The following is a 21,057-nucleotide window of genomic DNA, read 5'->3' as shown; positions in this document are numbered from 1 at the left end:
CAATACATCACACAACAGTCAAACCTCATCCTGTTCGCACCGTATAGTTCTTTACATGTTTGAGTTATTTACCAAACGAAACTTAACACATACCGTTTTGCAAAAAAATCGTTTTTTGACCTATAACGTGCAATTTGATTAAGTTTGATATTTGTTTTAGAAGTTTGAGAAGCGCGCCGCTTCGAACGATAGTCAGTCAGCAAGAGTGCTAAAACAAAATAACATAAATTTTATGTGTCCTGTTGGATGGCAAAATTGTTGTTACAAAACATATAGGGCCTACTTGGCCTATGATTTAAAAGTCTTCTTTACGTTTAATAATAAAATAATCGTAAAACTATGAAAAACATCTTTATTTAAATGCAATATTTTTTTATATTTTAATGCAATGTCGTTTTAAGGAACTTTATAAGCACACATGATTTACTCCGACAATTTCCAATATTTCATGTGAACCACACTCACCCAATTTCGACCCTTACATCAAAATAACAGATTAGCATACCGTCGGTATAACAGCCAGCACAGCGGCTGGCAATATCTTGAAAGAGATTAAAACTTGCCTGGCCCCGGTAAAAGGCAAGCTTGTCCCGGCCTGCTCCCTAAGTGGCCTTTCCCGAGGCAAATTGTTGTTTCTGTCGATCCCGAGTGCACACAGCGGCCCAATGGACACAAAGGTGACAGATCGTGAGTCCGGGTGCCAGGGTAAACAGACTCGACGCGCACAAGGAACAAGCATGTTCCCGATTCGACCAGATTAGAACACGGGCCACTCGACTCCGTCCAAGTCGTCTCCATTGTCGGACGTGACTCAGAAGCGAAAGGCTCGCGAACCTTTCCGCGTCACTACCGCCTGAAAAGCTCCACGAAAGTTTGTGACGCAGTGCAATCTCGATTTTGATCAAAATATGCCCCAATGATGTTGTAGCACTTCCTGTGACGTCACATTAAAAAAGGGAAGTTTTTTCAACCGTCGTTGGATTAAAATAAAATGTTTTTACCGATTTATTTTTTTAGATTATTTTTTAAATATCAATCTACCATCTTCTAAAGCACTCAAATAAAAAATAAAATATCAATCTACACTTAAATGTCAATCTACCATCTTCTAAAACACTCATAAAAATAAATGAATACCTTTACTGGAATACAATAATAACAGTAGATTATTATTATGATCCTAACAACGTCAATGACAATGAATCTAGAACACCCAATTAAAACAATTCTAATAGGCATGTAAACTGTTTGAATTGTTAATGCTATGTGCTTGTTTTTGTAGCTGTGTGCAAGTCTTGCTTGAACGGTGGACGATGTGTGGCACCGAACAAGTGCGAATGCAAGTCCGGTTGGGAAGGAACCCAGTGCGAAACAGGTGACGATGTTTAGAGTGCTATGTTCTGCCCTTATTTTCGACAAAACATTCTAAAATACCGAAATACACACGAAATTAGGATTAAATAAATGACCAACATTTTTTTGGAAAACAGACAAAAACTATTTTGGAAAAATAGACATAATTTAAAGTTATTTACGAAAACAGATATTTTTTTCCTATATTGTTACATTTTGCCCAAAGAACACTTTATTTTTTTAATCCATGTTTTATTTTTGACATGTGTGTGTCAGTGGACAGTAGGCAGACACATATCTACATCCATGCTGCCCGCCACTTAGTAGAGAAAAGGACGATTTTTTAGGATCAACGAATTAGGTTTAATATCTTTAATCATTTTCCAAAAGCTATTCTCGATTGCGGTGGCGAGTGTCTCAATGGTGGACGTTGCATCGCGGGGAAGGGCTGCCTCTGCTTGGACGGATACACTGGCAAACTTTGCGCTGAAGGTGAGCACTTTCGCAACTTGTTGGACTGACTTCTTTCTTTTTAATTGGTCAATCAATTTATCTCACTTTTTGTGGTAAACGTTGATACAATTTTGTCTGTTTTAACTTTAAGTCGTTACGACACGATGTTTCGCTGTTTAACATTCAGTTATTAAACTAGTAATTTTTTTCACGCATTTTTACCATATTAGTTTATAACATAAGTTCTGAAACCGATTCTGTCGATTTTAAAATTCACATAAAATCAATATGAAATAAAAATTGAGTGTTCGATACTTTACTATAACATAGGTTGTCTCTTTTGTGTTCGCGCATTTTACCTGACCGATTTTAAGTGTTTAATGTTTTTTCGTTTATGTCTATTAAGTGTTGTGTATAAACAGAATCGTCATGGAACAGATTTTGATAACAGCAAACTTTTCATTACTATTTAACTGAAATGGTATTTTCACCGCAACATTAAATAAGTTTTAAATGCTGTTTTTTTAATTGAAACCCTTCGCGGTATCCCACTTCAATATTGACAGTTTATTTCTGATTTAAACTTAAATAGTGCGGTGTGCCAATCTGTAGCTTGCCTATCGGATTTTTAGGTCGGCTATTCAGTCATTGTTTTACAGCTATATGAAAACCCTCATTAGTCGGACAGTTTCTAAAGCATGATGTGCACAGGTATACGTTGCATGGCAATTACTGTTTTGATAAAGAGTAAACATTTTTTTGCTGTTTTCTTTTTGTCAGCCATTTGCACGACACCGTGTCAGAATGGCGGCAAGTGCGTGGAAAAGGACCACTGTGTGTGCCCGATCGGTTTCTCGGGACGCGCCTGCGAGAACGCGGCCGAAGTCGGCTCGCCGTCGATCGTCGACGTTGACGGCCTGGCCTCCTACGAGCACGAGTCGGTCTGCTCGACCTGGGGCTTCCACCACTACCACAGCTTCGACGGCAGGCAGTTCTACTTTCCCGGCGACTGCGCATACAGCCTCGCATACGAGTGCAGCGGCACGTTTCGAGTCACGGTAAGTTCTCTTTTGAGATGTCGTGGCGCCATTTAAGACATTACGTAAACTTTTTTGTTTGAAAACCATTACTGTTGCGTCGCATTCCAAAGCTAAATTCTTGTTTCACAAGATTGGAAAAACCTACTGACTTAAGCCATACTACACTGCCAATCCAGACCAGAGTAGGTTGCATTTTAGCTTTCCACCAACTTGCCTTGGATGCTTGCTCGAAATTGAAGGCATTTTACATAAAATTTGGTGGCCTAGTTAAAGACAATGTATCAAAAGTGCTTTCTAGCGTAGTATTTATTGTAAAATTTTGGACAAACATTTCGGCGCAAATCATAACTCACAAATACCAATAAAAAACCTTCCCGTTACAGAGAAAAAACAAGAAAGTTTAAGCTTACATGAACGACCTTGGATAAGAGGATTGCCATTCGTCAGTCTTTCTTGGGTTTTGAAACTATTGCGCATAGACTGGTTCTTGCAAATCGTTATATATTCTTTAATGTCATATCATTTTTCATTTTGTGAATGATCTACAAAAACCTGACCTTTGGAATTTTTCAGTAAAGTGGCCAAAAAAAAAATGTATTACCTTCTACATAATGGTATAATTTTCCATGTTGGATTGGCTTTATAATGTTTCAACGTACGTTTGTGCCGAAACCAGGTTATCAACAACTATGACTGCAATGACGACGGATCTTGCAAGCGCGCTGTTCGTATCGAGATGGGACCAATGCACAACGTCATGCTCTATCCCGACCAGAGCGTCGTCTACAATGGCAAGACCGTTCAACTGCCAAAAACTGTAGACCAGTCGATCATTCTGGAACAAATCGGTTCATACACAGTGGTGCGATTGCTCACAGGTGAGCTATATACTCTAATGGCAATCGTAGTCGTGGATCAATCGACAATTTTTTTTATAGAAATCATGAACCTGTCATATACTTAACTAGTTGTGCACCGCTTATCATTTTGTATTTGTGCCAGTGTTGTAAACAAGTGATTTGTAAAATAAGACTTGTCAAGTCATTTGCCCAAAAGGTTTAGGACAAGTCAAATGATTTTGCCCGAAATACTCAAGTCAAGTTCTTGCATGTCAAACAGTGACTTAAGTACAATTTCGTTGACTTAAGCCATTACAACACTGATTTATATTTAATTGCCTTCTCTTAGTTCTTGTATTTCTAAAGTAGACCATTTTATTACGAAAAAGTAGAATCGATGGTCGATCAATAAAGTCTAAACTGCGTTTAATATCATAATTTTTGTGATAAGTTTTAGTCAAAAGTCGAATTTTTCGATACAAGTCCAATCTTTTTTGGTAGAATAAGTATTCTAAATTTAAATAAAAGAGAATTTGCAGAAATCACAAAAGTAAATCACACTGCAATATGATCGTTATTAGCCTTATATTACAAGCCCGTCCGCCAATATTCCTTTCTGATTGCGATATAGGAACGAATCCAACAACTTTTTGGATTTAATTTTTTTTGTTTGTATAATCCAAACCATTATAACTATTTATTTCGTTCAGATGTTCGAGTTTTCTTCGACAACGACAAGTCGGTCTACGTGGCCGTTCCTGACGAGTACGATGGCGACATGTGCGGCCTATGCGGGAACAACAACGGAAAAATGGAGGACGACTTCGTTGCCAACAACGTGAAGGTATAAGCAAAACAGCAAAATAATAGGTGTTCAATACGTGGTCATGTCCCTTTAAAAAATCTTTTGCATTTTAAATATAATGAGGCTATTGCTAAAGAGAAATAATAAGGAAAAAATGCGCCGTTGTAAAACGGCTAAATAAATTAAGGATTTAAAATCATTTATACAACAAGCAATAACAGGTTTACCATTGTGATGATAGGTAATAACCACATATAGGTGATTTCCAAATTTATTACTTATTTAGTTTGGAAAAAAAAAAAACGACATTTTCCCAGACTTTCGACAACGTGATTGAGTTCGGTAATTTCTTCCACGTTGCTGACGACGAGAGTTCTTTCACCTGCAAACCGGTCGCTCTGGATGTTGCGCATCCCTGCTCCTCCCGAACGCAGGAGGAGATCACAAAGATCGACTCCCAGTGTCGTCTTCTTTTGGGCAATTCTTTCAAGGCATGTCACGAAGTCGTCGAAACTCAGGTATTATAATAGGGTTGATGGAAGGGCCTTTTCATTTCATATAAAAATTGTTGTACCTAAATCATTTGCAATGTAACGAAAACCCCGTCTGTTCGATTCATGCAGAATTTACTAACATAACCAAACGCTATTACTATTAGCTAATAAATGGTCCCCCAAATTTCTCCAGCGGTTTCCCCAATTTTGTACTTGCAACTTATTGGTATTTAAATGAAACACTTCCGGTCTCTTAAAACTACTTAGCGGTCACCCAAACCAAACCTTAAAAAAAACCCTGGATATAGATATCAACGTGCAAGTAAAGGTGTAATCTATTTGATTTAATTTACAAAAAAATGAAACAGTGTTTCAAACACAATTAATACAGAAGCACACCATGCCACCTATAACTAACGTTACGTGTGTAAAAGAGGTCTTTATTACTACAGATAACAGTATTGTGATATCAGTACCAAATAAAAAAATAAATGGATTTCTAAAAAAATACAACACCAACAAAAAAATAAATAAAAATCTGACGTCCACATTACGATAGTTTTGTTTTCTATGCAGGAGTACGTTCAGCGTTGCGTCATGGACAGCTGTGCGGGCAGTTCTTACTGCGACGCCTTCACTCAGTACTCGCGTGTTTGCGCGTACAAGCGTGTCGTGCTCAACTGGCGTTCGGCCAGCGTTTGTCGTAAGTGAAAACGGCTACCTATTTTCTTCCGATAAAAATAAGAAATATAATTTGATTCTACACGATAAATATGTCACGTACACGCCATTTTTTAATCATAAATCTGACTTAATCATGAACATTGATCGCATATGTGAAGCTCGTTCACTTCCCTTAAGGACTAAAATGCATTTTGTTCAAAAAAATACCTACGTCTGTATGGGCTTTGATATTCTTATTACATCTTGCGACAACCTCCAACCATTATGCTCCAAAAAATATTTGTTGTTATATCGTGTCAATTTTTTGCTGTTACTGGCATTCTGGCCAGCAGACCTCCCCGGTTCTAATTTAACTTAACTAAACAGACTTGATATAATTGTAATTACCATATAACAAGTAAAACAATTGTACGACATATTTAGCGGTGAGCTGTCCAAGTGGAATGGTGTACAGCGAGTGCGGCAGCCCGTGCCCGGAGAGCTGTGAAAACTACGGTTTCAACTCGGAGTGCCCCAACAACGTTTGCGTGGATGGGTGCCAGTGCCCACAGGGTGAGTTGCTGTAAAAGGCATCGTTTGTAAACCTAATCTTGGGTATGCCGTACGTTTGCCATAACTTATGATTAGTTTGGACATATACAGCATTTCGATGCATCACAGTATCATAAATTAATGAGGGCTATTAGGTTTTCGTAAAATATGAAAAGCTGTACGCTTAAAGTGCGTTATGGATGCTACTGTTTAAAAATGGTAACTTTAGCTTTATGGTCGATTACAAATGGAAAACAATTTCATATTGGTATGCAAATAGAAATGCAAACTAATATCACGTTAGTCCAGTTATCATTTGGCTTTGATAAACATCAACGTAAATGGGGACAAAGGAGATAATAAATATGACGTCTTGGGTGAATTCGAGACACGACGCCAAGAAGAATTTGTCCTGAAACTAACTGACTTTGCCTTGATTAAGTATTTGTGTAGCTAACGAAACATCAGGTCTTAATTTCCCCTATTAAACACTTTATTTTGTTTGACTTAATGTATGAATACAGGTACGGTGATCGACGAGGGTACAAAGCAGTGTGTGAAACCCAGCGAATGCCCTTGTACAAAAGCGGACGAGTACTATCAGAACGGCGACGTCATCAAACAAGATTGCAATAACTGGTGAATTTTAGGCTTCTTGTAGCCAGTCATTGATTAGAACTGGCGGTCCGTGTAGCGTATAGTTGTTTTTCGTCTATTATGAAGTTTCTTGTGACACATTTTGTTTCTTGTGACACGTTTTGTTTGGCATAACACACGTTTTCTCAACTTGTATGTTTAGTAACAATAAAACAACGTTGATTAACGCATTGGCTAGCTTACAGCTTATTTTGGCCAACTCGTTTATAGCAGAAGATATTCAACTTGGGTACGTCATGCCTATAGCCCATTTTTTGTTTTCTAGCACCTGCAAAGGTGGCCGTTGGCAATGCACCGAGAAGGAATGCCCAGCGTTGTGTTCGGCGATAGGAGAAGACCACTACATCACCTTTGATGGCAAGAACTACCAGGTGATAACAATTTTCATTATCACAGCATTGGCGTTAGGCCCTCCCGGGCCACGCCCACAGTTGCTATTAGGACAGATTCATTGTTTGTAGCCGTTGTATTGTTTATTTAGGAGAAAAAAATGGCCTAGTGATCATGCTACGTAACAATGGTTGAAAATTGAGCTGAGTTTTGCTGAAGAATTCCTTTGTTTGCTGTTCGGCTAATATTAATGTTTATTTAGCGAAAAGTATAAGTAACCCTCTATGACTTGCTTACTAAAACACAAACAAAAGCAGCAGTTGTTAAATTTAATTTTTTGTGTTTAAGCATTTCTATTTATTTTAGTCGACTGCAATATAGTATTCAAATTGATTTTAGATTTTGTCAGAATTGATAAACGTAGGCCTAGTTTGGCAAAATAACTGGTTATGGTCAGTCGAAAGTATAGGTAAGGGGTAAGCCTAAAAAAAAAAATTAAAAAAAATGTTGGAGACACTGTGTAGATAGAGTAAATTACTAATAACCGCAACATTAAATGTCTTGAAGTTCGCCGGTGGCTGTGAGTACGTGCTGGCCCAGTCGCGCATGGGTGACGACCGTCCCTTCGCCATTTGGATCCAGAACACCGGGTGCGGATTCTACGACAGCGCGCCTTGCCGAAAGACGCTCTCCATTAAGCTCTGGGAAGGAGAAGTCTACACGTAAGTCATAGTTAGGCTCGTTTACACGGCGAACTTAGCTGAATGTCTTTAATGAGGGACAATAGTCGTCTGGTCGTCTGGCATTTGATTGGTCGTTATGTGCGCGGGAGATCTGGTGAAGTTGTTTCGCCTATGGTTAATGCCAGATGTACCTGAGTTTTGAAAAGTTAACGTTATACCGGTACGCTATTTTTCTAGACCAGTGCTTCTTAATCTTTTTCAAAACAGAACGCACCTGTAGACCTTCAAAAACGTAGCGACGCTCAAAGGACGCCGCTTTCGTGTTGTAACCAGTTTTGTGCATTTTTACCCCACTGTTTTTTTGTTATACATCATGCGGTAACCGCTTCTGTGTTACAAATCCTAACGTGAGATGCGATCGAGGTCAAAAAAGTCTGGGTGGACGAATAAGTCTTTTTTTCTACAGTCTAACAAATTTGCGCGGTATTGTTTTTCTTTTAGAAATTTGTCCTTGGAGAATTAGGCAGGATTTGTATTTGATGGGATCTATTTCAAGCGTTGCTTGGTTTACAAAGGTTATACAGAATGTTAATCCCAAGTTAGACGTTTTCCGTTAGCCCACTTTTTTAATTCGCCACCTTGATTCTATTTTACAGGTTGTCACTTTGATTCTATTGTACAGGTTCGTTTTTATATATTTAAAACGTTTATGACAGCTCTATTACATACTTATCTACTTGCAGTTCTGTCGTTATTCTCTAGTCTAGAACATTTGCTTACAAAAGTTATACAGAATATTAAACCCAAGTTAGACGTTTTCCGTTTGCCCAATTTTTCAATTGGTCACCTCGATTCTATTGTATAGGTTTTCATTTTTTTTAATTTAAAACAATTTATGCCAGTTCCGTTAATAACTTATCTACTTGTATGAAAGGGCGTATCTTTATGGAATCCAAAACCATTGGCAGTAGGTTTGTGCTTGTCGATCACTTTTCCGCTGACACGTATAAAAAACAAATAAAACTCAAAGTTTAAAAAAAAGTAAAACTAAGATCAGACATTTTGCTAAAGGAATATATATTTCCCCTATACTGGCATCGTCACTCGTCAGTTCCTCAATTCGAAAAAATGTCGGATTCTGGTTTTACCCAGGTATTAAAGTTCCGTTTTTTTTCTACTTGTCATTCTGTCCAGCTTCGAGATGAACGGAAGAGTCCGCAGGGGAGGCGACCTCCTGGAACTTCCTCATGACGACAGCGACATCGGCGTCCACTTTCGCCGCCTCTCCTCCTCTTTCCTCCGGATGCGAACTGAATCCGGGATCGAGCTAACGTGGGACGGAGAGCACCGCGTCTACCTCAAGCTAGATCCCTCTTTCAAGAATCGGGTGAGGCTCTTAAAGTAATTTTGCATTGTGAATCTCTGCGAGAGCCATCCGATATAGGATAATCTATCCGATATAGGATAAAAATTTTCTTGATCATTGTTTAACAGTTTTTTAAGTTTTGACCCCGTTATAAAAGAAAAACTCTGCCACAATCGTTTGAGTGTTTTATTTAAACTAGCATATTGAGCGTTTGCCTAATTAAACCATCGGAGGGCCCAGATTGGTAAAGTTCAGCCTTAAAGCAGGTTTACATCAATGTTTGAAATAATAAAAAAGTACAAAATGTTTTTAAATAAAATTGAATTGGACACTTTATTACCTTTATTTTTATTATATTTGTTTGTTGTATACTCCCAATGTTAACTATGCTTCAATGAAAAAATAATTATGTGCCCACCGGGGAAACCGCGGGTTGTTTTCATGTGATCAACGTAAGCATCGTGCTAATATTTTCTATTCTTTTATGCAAACCCTTTCAATCCTGAACATAGTTAACTCAAGAGTTTTTATCTTGACCTCTCCTTCTCAAAACACTCGCTTTTAAGTTAATGCGAAATTCATCTTGGTGCCTTGCTTTGTTGGTACAACTGTACAAAAAAAAAACATACCAATTGTGAAGTCTAGCCAAAAGCTGTTATTGTTTTTCATAGCATTAAAGTTTGTTTAAAACCCGCAAAATGCTCGGACATTGTCCTATTGCTTTTATGCTCGTAAAATTGTGTTAAAAACCAAAATATCGTTAACTGAAATGTTTGACTTAACTTTCAGGTGCAAGGCTTGTGTGGCCTCTACAACCTGAATCAGGTGGACGACTACACGCTGCCCTCTGGCGCCATCACGGTCGACGTTGGCGAATTCGGCAACGCGTGGAAGACGGATGTGACGTGCAAGGCGAACGAGGCCAACACCGGCCTCACCGTGGACGCGTGCGTCATCGCAAGCCAATACGCCACCCATGCCTCTGTTATGTGTCAGGGACTTAAACTCGGTGAGTTTATACGATCTGCCGAATTTTTTGAAATGAGCGATTTAGTGATTAACAACTTTGGTTAAAACACAAAATATACTTTTGAATAATTAATCAATTTTGGCGATCTCATATATAAACAAAAAACCTAACAAAAATTATTTTAACTATTTAAACCAGCGTGTTACCTTTGTTAAAATAATTCAAAATACTGTAGATTTGTTTCGCAAGTTTGCTTCTTGAGTTAAACCAGTATTTAAAACCCTCTATGTGTAAAAAACAACAACCTGGATTAGTCAGCTGATCTATTCAAATATTTTTAATAACTTTGCTTAAATGTAATCCCTTTATGTGTAAAAAACAACCTGGAATAGTCAGCTGGTCTATTCAAGTACTTTTAATACCTTTGTCTAAAAGGCATCCATGCTCCTATACCTTATACAAAATAAATCGAAATGTTTCCCCATCACGACGCAGGACTTCAAACTTGCTATATTTAAATACGAGCCCGAGTTGTATTTTAAGCCCCGATCAGAGTTACACAATAATACAATGCGTCACGGCATTGCAAGCTATTTAAAATAGTCGTATTTATTTATCGTTTAACATCGTGTCTACCCCAAAGAGCAAGAACGTACCATGAATTCCACCTTGTGTGGATATTTTTTTAGGTATATAAGCTTCATTCACTTCTAAGCCCTGAAAAGCAGTAATACAGCGCGTGACCACGCCTTAACGTATATTATGTTGTCCGAACCCTGCCACGCAGGAGCCTTCCAGAAGTGCAACCTAATCGTGGACCCGGCGCCGTACCTGACCATGTGCCAGCACGACGTCTGCCACTGTCTGCACAAGTTCAGCGCCGACGCCGAAGCGTGCAAGTGCACAGTGCTGAGCGCCTACGCCCGGGCTTGCTCGCTGGCTGGAAGCCCAGTGACTGGAACTCCATCTTGGCGTGAGGCGTCTGGCTGTACAGTGGGCTGCCCCAACGGCCGGGTCTGGGACGAGTGCGGCGGCGCCGACTGCGAGATCACTTGCAAGATGCTCAGCAACGGAACGGCGGACCAGTGCTCTTCGGTAAGACTTTTTTCGTGAGTGTGTATAGCCTATGGGCGAGGTGCGAGTTTGGTGCTTTTTCGGATGCGATACAGACTTATCAACCTGTTCGTTGTGTTAAATTAAAGTTAGCGTTAATTTCAAGGAATTAAATGGATTTTTATATAGAGTAGGTTTGCAGCTCAAATGCAAGATGAAGATTTTAACAAACCACAAACCTTTATTAAAAAGAATGAATACATAATCTAGCAAAATTTAATTTACATAAAGATATTTGCTCGTTGTTTTGGAATCTTATATAGACCACATATTTCGATGGAATCTTCATTAATTTTAATTAGCGTGTCAAAGAATCTTAGTCTATACATTTTTCCGAACTTGAATTCATTACTGTAATGCTTATACCAAAAATAATATTTATTTTACATAATGTCAGAGTGCGGAATGTGTCGAGGGATGTCGTTGTCCCGATGGCCAAGTTTACGATTCCTACATTGAGTCCTGCGTCGAAGTACAGAAGTGCTCCTGCTACCACAGGTAAGACCATATAGATGATTTCGAACTGCGGGCAGTAAAAAAGATTTGGGACCTGCTCACTTGTTCTTTAAGAGATGTTAATAAATACAATCACCATAAAATAGATCAGTGGTCGACAAACTTTTTTGTCGCGGCCCAAAATACTTTTTCCAGAGCTATTTAAGGCCTACCCGTTAAACCATTACGAAAACAGGTGAGGATGCAGGATTTCGTTTTGGTTGGGGACATGCAATTTTAAAAAATGACGTCACAAAGTTACGTCATATTACAATTAATCGCAAAAACGTATGTTGTTCTCGAGCGAAATCACGCGCTAATATTGCAGCTCCAGTCTAATAGCGCGTAGCGCGAAAAAGGTTGCGCAAAATTGTATTTCGTTGCAAAACTTCAATTAAAAGAATAGGTGACGCACATATTCAGGCACATAAAAGAAAATTCACATATTGTTCGAAATAACGACTTTCTGGTCTAATTTAACAAAATTTAGACTGTACAGTTTATGAGTCACACGGCACTAGATGCCACAGAATGCATATCGCCTTTCGCAAAAACAATTGTATTTCCATAGTTGAAAATGGCTAAAAGGACCACTTTGGGGCCGCGGCCACAGTTGCCAACCCCTGTCATAGATTGACAAATCTTTTGACAAATTTTCCATGATTTTTTTTTATAATTGTTTACATGTTTTCAATTTGTCGGTTGTTATACAGGAACGTGCCTTATACGCACGGAGACACGCGCGATTCTCTTTGCGAGCAATGCAGGTGTGAAAACGGCGCTTGGAAGTGTCACGAGATTGCCGGTTGCACGAAGGAAAACGTTTGCGAACAGGTATTTTTACGCTTGTTGTAACTGTTGCAATGGAAACCTTTGCGTTTTTGAATAGTTGCGATTTTCCTGTTTCCAACAACCCAAAATCTTAACACTAGCACAAGGTGTTTTCTCAAACTCAGCCCTTTAGAAAGCTTGTTCATTTTTAAAACTCAGTAATTCAATTAATATTGATGTTGTGCGTTTTTTATTTAACAGTTAAGAAAATTATAACCTAAAAATTAAGTTAGATATAACTTGTCCTTAAAACAAAATGTGATTTTTTTCAAACTTAGAAAGCATCATAAAAGTTAAAACTTAAGGTTAAAAGACAACAAAAACAACAAACTATCGCTTTTACGCGCAGGGCAAGACCTGGCACAACTGCACCGAGTGCCAGACCACTTGCAAGAACATGCACATGAGATGCATGCCGGTTGCATGCCACGAGGGCTGCGCCTGCGCCAACGGAACAGTCGACAACGACGGCGAGTGTGTAGAGCCCGAGGCATGCCCCTGCCACCACAAGGGACGAAGCTACAACGACGGTTCTTGGGTCAAAGAAGATTGCAACTTCTGGTGGGTGATTTTTGTTTTTATAGCGTTGTTTAATGGAAGTGCTGCTATTTTTTTATCGCAAAGTTTGGAATCTATGTGTTTTTGGGTTCAATTAGGATTTTAGTCGGAAATGAATCTGTTACATAACGTAATATACTAGCCGACATTTCGGCAGCGTATTTGGGCACTAAAAGTAAATCGTTTGGAGCAAGAGTTCAATGTTTATAAATTTTGGTAAAACTTTAAAAGCAATTATTATCAAATAGTGCTATATTGCATTGAACAAATAGCTAAAAAATTGCAAAAAAAACGCTAATCAACTTCTATTTTGTTAGTCCGATAAACAGTTATTTTTCAGGAATATAGCGATAGGTCCATTTCGTTAAACTTGGGCAATTTACATTGTAATACGCAGGTACAAAATCCAAGTAAGACCCTGACGCAATAATGCAATAAATACCCACTTATTGATCAATAACTTATAATAACAAAATGCAAAATTGATTCATTCCGTACCGTACAGCCGCTGCAAGAACTCGCAGTGGGACTGCACCGATCGGGACTGTCCCGCCTACTGCTCGGCGTACGGCGATCCTCACTACGAGACCTTTGACAAGAAGAAGTACGAGTTCCATGGCGACTGCACGTACGTGCTGGCAGAGGACTTTTGCGGCGACGGAGTCGGCACCTTCCGTGTGACTGTGGAGAACGTGCCCTGCAGTACCGGCGGCGTCACGTGTACCAAAGCTGTCAAGGTAAGTCGTCGAAAAATGGCTGACTTGCGTGATTGACGCGGTTTAGCGAAGCAACAGCCGGTTAGCTTTGACGAGAGCTTTTCTTATACGTTGATGTAATGTCGTTATGACTATGCTATTTTTGAAGGTTTAGCTTGCTGACTGCGTAGAAAATTTGAAGTACCGAAATAATTCTTTGGGGACCGCAGTCTGTAACTATTTCATTTGAGTACTAACATATAATTTTCCGCTGTGGTTACAGAAGCAGATTATTTTTTGAGGGACCGTTTAAGCCTCAAAACACCTTAAAAACACTGAGTATAACGATTTTTTATCGTAGCCGTCACCAGCTGTATCTGCAATGCTTTATTTTGGAACCCTAAAATGTATTCACTTCAACTGATTTTAAAAAATTTAAAATATAGGCATTAAAGAACGTTTTGTTTTAACATATGTTTGATCAAGAACTATTTATATAACCAAGTTTAATCCACCAATTTTAGACTATTTGCCCCAAGCCGATTATTTTTTAAAAACGACAAATAGCATACAAAATCATATTTCCTTGAAAAATTGTAAAATAACTCTTTTGAATGTGTCACCTTACAAGAGACTACCTTTCCCTCAGATCACCTTGTACGATTCCGTGATCCACCTGATCCGCGGTTCGGACCCGATCGTTTCCAGGAACCCATTCGCCAAACCCGACACACCCAAGGCAGACTTCCGCTTCCTCCAGGCCGGCGTCTTCATGATTCTCAAAACGAAGGTGCGCCAATGATTCTGCTGATACTATTAAGTCTTAAAAAAAACACGAAAAACTTGATATTGTTCCATCGGTAAAACCTCTACTAACATCACGTCTAGGCTTGTATTTGTTCGTTTTGTCGTTCTTACCCTGTGTGTTCTACGTCTGCCTTTGAGATACAACCTCTAAATCAGTATATTTGATAAACGAATATATCGAAGAGGAAGTACCAGTAAGTGACAAAGAGTGCTTATATGAACGACATAATGTAATATGTATTTTTAGCGTTCAAAATTGGATCTCTTCAAGAAACGATGTTTCATCAGCCCTAATTGGTTTTAACTGATTATATTTTCTTAATTAACAGTCATGTATTCACGAGGGTTGTTTTTCCATAAACAGATCGGTCTTACGATAATGTGGGATGTCGGCACGCGTGTGTACGTCAAACTCGAGCCCAAATTTAAGAGCCAAGTTTGCGGACTTTGTGGCAACTTCGATGGCAACGCACTCAACGATTTCAAAACCAGACAAGGTTTGTGTAGTATTGGCGTAAGACGCAATGGCTAGTTACATGTTTCTATTGAAAATATGTTTGTTAAGACGTTTGGTTGAAAAAAAAAAGGATAAATATCGTTTATTTCGCCAGTATAATAGCAATTAGGTGTATAAAGTACAAGTTTTTGTTTAAAATTCCCCTATTTCTTGGTAATTGAAATGATACTAAAATAAAACTTGGTATTATTATCAACTTTAAGACTCAAATTTAACGCTAGAATAAAATATTTCGTGAATAACATTGCATAAATCCTTTGAAATATCATAATATGGTTTGTATATTTTTGCTTTAAATTAAATATAACATTGTTTGGTGGGCCACATAGAAATCTGTCAGGAAACAGTGGTGCAGAATTGACGATTTAGCTTACAACAAGGTCTGAGAAATATATTCGTTAAAAGGTGTCACCCAATAACCGTTTTATTTAAACTTGATCCCACTTTACCTGCAGGTGAACTCGAGACCAACACCCGGGTGTTCGGCGACAGCTGGAAGGTATTCAGTGCCTGTCCCCGTTCCGCCGAGGACCCAGTTCACCCTTGCATCGTCAGCCCCCAGAGGGCCGACTGGGCGCGTTTTGCGTGCCGCATTCTGCGCGAGAGCCCCTTCTCGGAGTGTCACCCCCTTGTCGACCCGGAACCCTTCTACCAGTCGTGCCTGTGGGACTCATGCGGCTGTGATCGGGGCGGCGACTGCGAGTGTCTTTGTACGGCCGTTGCGGCTTACGTGCGTGAGTGCAACGAGGTCAATGTTCACATTCCCTGGCGATCGACGGGCAGCTGTGGTGAGTGCGTTAAGCCATCCTGTTTTGTTGTCCGTTCCTGTTTTCCCACACTATTATCATGTACATTGACAGATCTCTACAAACATGTTGACATGCATCGGTCTTGGGCAAAGTAGAATGATTTTTTGCGTAAAAATGAGCTGTCTTAATTTCGGATTGTTGCATTTAATTTAATACGATAGTTGTTTTCTAAGAATAGCCGACGTAACACGATTTCAGATGTAGGCCTACCTTTGTTTTTGACTCTTAGTTTTTGGCACATTTGTGAGGTTTATTGTCGTGTGTAAAATCCTGAAAAAAATGTTTTATTGTTGTGAAGTTTTAATAGGTCTGAATCACCAGTACGACAAAATTTAAAGTTATTAAAACCAGAAACTGGTTTGAGCCACTGTATTAGTAACATAACTTAGGGAAAGCATAAAAATCCGGCCATAGCTGATTCTTACAAATCGGTGTAAACCACAGAAACTTCCAACCTTATTTATATCATTTCGCACAACATTCGTCCGCGAAAAAAACTTCTTGTCCGACTACTAACCAAACTCCACGCGTTCAATAACCGCTGCATATATTCAAGCCGCAACCTCTCATACACAGGCGTCCAGTGCGAAGCGGGCAAGGTCTACCAGCCCTGCGGCAGCACTTGTTCAGCCGGTTGCTGGACCGAAGCCGAGGACGAGGGGTGTTCCAATACTTGCGTGGAGGGATGCCACTGCCCCAACGGCACCGTGCAACACGAGGGACGCTGTATCGAGCGGCAGCAGTGCCCTTGCAAGGTCGGCGACCTCGTGATACCAACGGATGCCGTGATCCCGTACAACTGCATGCAGTGGTGAGTAAGCGTGTTGGTCGGGGACGCATTCGAAATACTTCACAATTTACTGTTAATTAAGGTTTATTTTCTGGAAATTGGACAATTTTAGCTAAGACAACCAGTTTTGTAAGCCAGTCACTTTGAAATGCTTTTATTCCAATATGGTATTTCGCCGAACTTTTGTCGACAATATTTTTTGTAAATAGTCAGATCCTAGTTAAATTCATCGTTGTCTAATCCGGGTTATCCCTATAGCAAGTTAATTGATTTGCATTAAAAGCAATTAATGAACCAATGGATTTGTTTGAAATGTAATTCCAAGCAACGTTTATAAAAGCAAATCATTAAGACTAAACATATCACGGAAGCAAACTGCCTTACGCCTTTCAAATTTGACAAAGTCGGTTAAATTAAGTTAATATTAGATTGGCATAAATTGGCTGTATGCTGAATAGAAGCAAATGACGCTCTCTTAACAACTTCTTTGTTCGTTTGACAGCACCTGCGTTGCAAGCCAGCTAAAATGCACCGGGGATCCTTGCCAACCGGAAGAGACTACGACCACGCCTGGAGTTGTGGTGACCACGACCAGTCCAGCTGCAACCGAACCGACCACTACCATGGTAACGCTTTACCCAATGAAATTTGGTGGCCTAACCCGATAGATTTATGCAAGTAAAACTGCTTAGTGACAATTGACTGAGGTAATAAAGGTGTATGTTTCCACTTGGAACTATAAAAGTGTTAAAATTTTGACATAATTGAATGAGCAATTTTGCCATCAAGTCTTGACCATGTTTGTAAGATTTTTTGATATTCGAAAACATTAATTTTGCTTTTCAGGAAACAAAGCCTGTTACCACCACCGTGGCAACGCCAGAACCGACCACTACAATGGGTAAGTGCTTCAACACTGCACACTCTTTATGTTTACCAGCAAATCCTTTGTTGCGGGAACTTCAAAATTATGACAAACCTAAATAATCAATGAAAGATACATATTCAAATACGTGTACAACAACTGTGAACTAGCCCGCCTAAGTAAATTTTCGATCAATGATAATGGCTTCTTTATCATTGTACACCGATAGCCTTCGATAGATTAACCGAATAAGTCGATCAAGATGCAAGCAAAAATAGCTGGAAAACAACTAGCATGCAGTGAGGTTCAAACTCACGACCTCCGGCCATACCGGACAGGTACCGTCGCTTTACCAAGGGGTAGAACTTTTCGAGAAGAACTCAAGAGGTTTTCATCGAAATAAAGTCTATTGCTCTCTGTTACACTCATCCCGATCAAGGCAGTGGTTTTACATATGGTCTTACAGAATCATGCCAAGGGCAACAGTATTTCCAAGCTAGAATACTTAAAAATACTACCGTATTATTTGAATTGAATGGAAAAAGTTCCGGATTGCTATACTGTTAGGGTAGAGCGCTGCCATATTTGCTTGAAATACTACAGTCTTATTATGCCCCACGCCCTAAAGACAGTGTGTCTAAAACCATTTACCTTTCCAGAGCGCAATTTATAATATGTGTCAACTCTCTGCAGCTTGCCCCGACGGCCAGGAACCGGTTCACTGCTACAACCCGTGCCCGCGCAAGTGCAACTTCCTGGACGACGGCGAGCTCTGCATCACGACCAGGATCTGCACTCCCGGATGTGGATGCCCGGGCACCAAGGTCATGGGAGAAGACGGGAAATGCGTTGAAGCGATGGATTGCGCTTGCAAAGACGAGAGCGGCGAAATTCACGAGGTATGGGATTAATGCATGGAAAGTTTCTGCCTTTGACAAAGGTTGTTTGCGTTTTAAACGTGTTTTTTGTTCTGGTTGTCTTTGAAAAACATCTGTTTCTTTGTACAGCCACTTTTTGAATTAGAAGTGCCACAGATGGGAACCAAGTTTATTTATGACGTAACGCTTCACCGTTACGTCACAAGCCGGATTTTAAATACAACTTTGACGGCACATTTTACACTTGCGAAAGTAATCGCCCATAAGCATAGTTTGCGACGTTAAGCTTTTGGATTACAAACCTGATTTATGACGTCACGTTTTATCGCTCTAAATGATGACGTCTACAACTACGGTTTTGCAACTGTCGCTCGAAAAGACAGCTCTATACCAGTACAAGCCAAATATCAGCTCGAATCCGAGCATTTTGCCTTGTTTTGTTTGTCTCACGCGCTTAAAACCGCCTTTCAGCCCGGAACCTCTTGGAAGCGGGGCGAGTGCGATCGATGCACGTGCTTCAACAACGAGATCCGCTGCGCCACAGCCATGTGCGCCCAGGTCGAGTGCGACGAGGAGGCCGGCATGCGCCTCGTTAGCGTGGCCGGGGTCTGCTGTCCAGTTTGCATTCCTACCACCACCTTCCCGGTCACTGAGCCCGCCACAACTACCACCATTGCTGGCGTCGAAACCACTGTGCCCAGCAGCACTGCGCCGCTCTGCGACGAGAGTAGGTCTTGTTCGTTTTTAAGGTTTTTGTCATAGAGGATTTTTTTGTTTGTATTCAGGATAACTTACAGATCATGTATCAATTGTTTTCATTTGTGTGAATTTGATGGATTCATGGAAGAACACCACGCATGCATAACCGAGTTTTTCTCTGTGTACCTAAAAATAAAAAAACAATGCCCTGGTTTGGGGGTGCAAGTTGATGGCGGCCCTTTGACAATATTAGTGTTTAGTAAAATATATTACGGTTTATTGAATAGGAAAGGTATTACTACCTTTAATTCTCAAAGGTTTGTATTTTCTCTAACCAATAAATTGCCATTTTTAAACTACTATGAGATTATGCGGAACAATCTATTGATCCCCAACACATAAGCTACAATATTACAGTGTTGAAAGTTGAAACAGTTCGAAAATGCTCGTATGAATAATAATTAATGCAAAAAGTAAAAAAAAAAACGATTTGATTAATATCAATTAAATATTTTAAATAACTTAAAATAACGTATGCCTTTTGATATATAAATCGGTCGCTAGCTTGCTGCTAAAACATCTATAAGCTATGTTTTTTTGAACGAGGGAATTTTAACTCCTTTCAGTAACTATTGACTTTCATCAATGGATCCTTGTTACACGTTATCTAATATGTTACTCTCTCAGCTGAAGAGTACGGCATCTGCACTTGCACGCCCACTTGCGACGACCTCCGACGCAACATGACGTGCCAGACGTCGCCGGCTCATGACGAAAGCGGCAAATGTTGTTCTTGCAAGGAGGGCGAGGCTCGCGATGACGTTACTAACAAGTGCATCCCTGTGGAATCTTGTCCGTGCGTGACGGAAAACGGTTGGTGTGAATTGTTATTTTGGCGCAAAGTTACATACGGCTTTACCATTAGGATAAGTAGCTGTTTTTGCATCATGCTTTTGAGAACACTGCGTACTGTGGAAATGATTACACTTTTAAATTGAAAAAAAGGTCGAGAGGATCGACATCATCTTAATTAGGACATTTGGATACGAACTTGTATCATCTTCAGTTAACACATTACTCGACCTTTTGAATTAGCAATTCATTTTAAGCTACATTACAGATCCGTGCATATAGGATACCTACTTAATTATTTCCATTAGGTTAACCTGTAAAAAGCTGAATTTGCTAGATTAAAAAACAAAATGTAAAAATGTATTTTCTTATTGTTCTATGTTTCCTTTTTTTAATTGAGTTAGAAATTTGCTTTTAGAAAATAAAACGTAACTCAGAGCTTTCGCGATGTAAACTTTCGGAAATCTTACCATAAATTTAAATGTACCTTGCGTAACGAGAGCTCTATTAGGATTTCTTCACTTAAACAAAAGGCAAATACAAATACATTATATCTTAATTTTACACCAAGGCGTTGCTGTGCCCGCTGGTGAGATGATCGAGGTGGGAACTTGCCTTCGATGCGAGTGCATCAATTCCCAGCTGATGTGCGCTCCTTACTGCACCATCGCCGCTTGCGACAAGGGCATGACAATGTCCAGCGACGAGGAGGGCTGCTGCGTCTGCAGACAACGTGAGTACTGTTCATAATTTTCCTCGAAACCGCTGATAACTGCATTGAGAGTAAACAACTATTTCATTTTTTGTGAAAAATACGCCGATTACTGCACTGCTTTGGAGCTGTTTTATTGTTTTTAAAAAAATGTCCAATAAAATCATTTTCGGTTTTGTTCTTGAATGTCGGACGCCATACAATTTTTATTTTATTTCTCCTCTACAGTAA

At 39.6% G+C, this 21,057-nt stretch overlaps 1 protein-coding gene across 1 annotated transcript in view; it reads left to right on the top strand.

Moving 5' to 3' along the window:
• Positions 1 to 21,057, top strand: part of LOC146169242 (uncharacterized) — an 81,051-nt gene that overhangs the window by 1,664 nt on the left and 58,330 nt on the right. The window contains exons 5-32 of the mRNA XM_083386329.1: positions 1,283 to 1,375; positions 1,744 to 1,845; positions 2,587 to 2,864; positions 3,523 to 3,724; positions 4,396 to 4,529; positions 4,808 to 5,008; positions 5,561 to 5,687; positions 6,092 to 6,220; positions 6,724 to 6,838; positions 7,122 to 7,227; positions 7,754 to 7,908; positions 9,064 to 9,256; positions 10,025 to 10,244; positions 10,993 to 11,300; positions 11,716 to 11,816; positions 12,527 to 12,647; positions 12,994 to 13,205; positions 13,708 to 13,939; positions 14,547 to 14,687; positions 15,069 to 15,201; positions 15,677 to 16,009; positions 16,607 to 16,841; positions 17,323 to 17,446; positions 17,667 to 17,721; positions 18,379 to 18,584; positions 19,035 to 19,290; positions 19,950 to 20,135; positions 20,686 to 20,847. Coding sequence (XP_083242455.1) covers positions 1,283 to 1,375; positions 1,744 to 1,845; positions 2,587 to 2,864; positions 3,523 to 3,724; positions 4,396 to 4,529; positions 4,808 to 5,008; positions 5,561 to 5,687; positions 6,092 to 6,220; positions 6,724 to 6,838; positions 7,122 to 7,227; positions 7,754 to 7,908; positions 9,064 to 9,256; positions 10,025 to 10,244; positions 10,993 to 11,300; positions 11,716 to 11,816; positions 12,527 to 12,647; positions 12,994 to 13,205; positions 13,708 to 13,939; positions 14,547 to 14,687; positions 15,069 to 15,201; positions 15,677 to 16,009; positions 16,607 to 16,841; positions 17,323 to 17,446; positions 17,667 to 17,721; positions 18,379 to 18,584; positions 19,035 to 19,290; positions 19,950 to 20,135; positions 20,686 to 20,847 — 4,860 coding nt within the window. The remainder of the gene's footprint in view (positions 1 to 1,282; positions 1,376 to 1,743; positions 1,846 to 2,586; positions 2,865 to 3,522; positions 3,725 to 4,395; positions 4,530 to 4,807; positions 5,009 to 5,560; positions 5,688 to 6,091; positions 6,221 to 6,723; positions 6,839 to 7,121; positions 7,228 to 7,753; positions 7,909 to 9,063; positions 9,257 to 10,024; positions 10,245 to 10,992; positions 11,301 to 11,715; positions 11,817 to 12,526; positions 12,648 to 12,993; positions 13,206 to 13,707; positions 13,940 to 14,546; positions 14,688 to 15,068; positions 15,202 to 15,676; positions 16,010 to 16,606; positions 16,842 to 17,322; positions 17,447 to 17,666; positions 17,722 to 18,378; positions 18,585 to 19,034; positions 19,291 to 19,949; positions 20,136 to 20,685; positions 20,848 to 21,057) is intronic.

The sequence above is a fragment of the Ascidiella aspersa genome, chromosome 1 (genome assembly GCF_963924565.1).
Source record: "Ascidiella aspersa chromosome 1, kaAscAspe10.2, whole genome shotgun sequence".
Classification (NCBI taxonomy): Eukaryota; Metazoa; Chordata; class Ascidiacea; order Phlebobranchia; family Ascidiidae; genus Ascidiella; species Ascidiella aspersa.
Note: the sequence above shows the minus strand (reverse complement) of the source record. Positions and strands in the feature narration are given on the sequence as shown.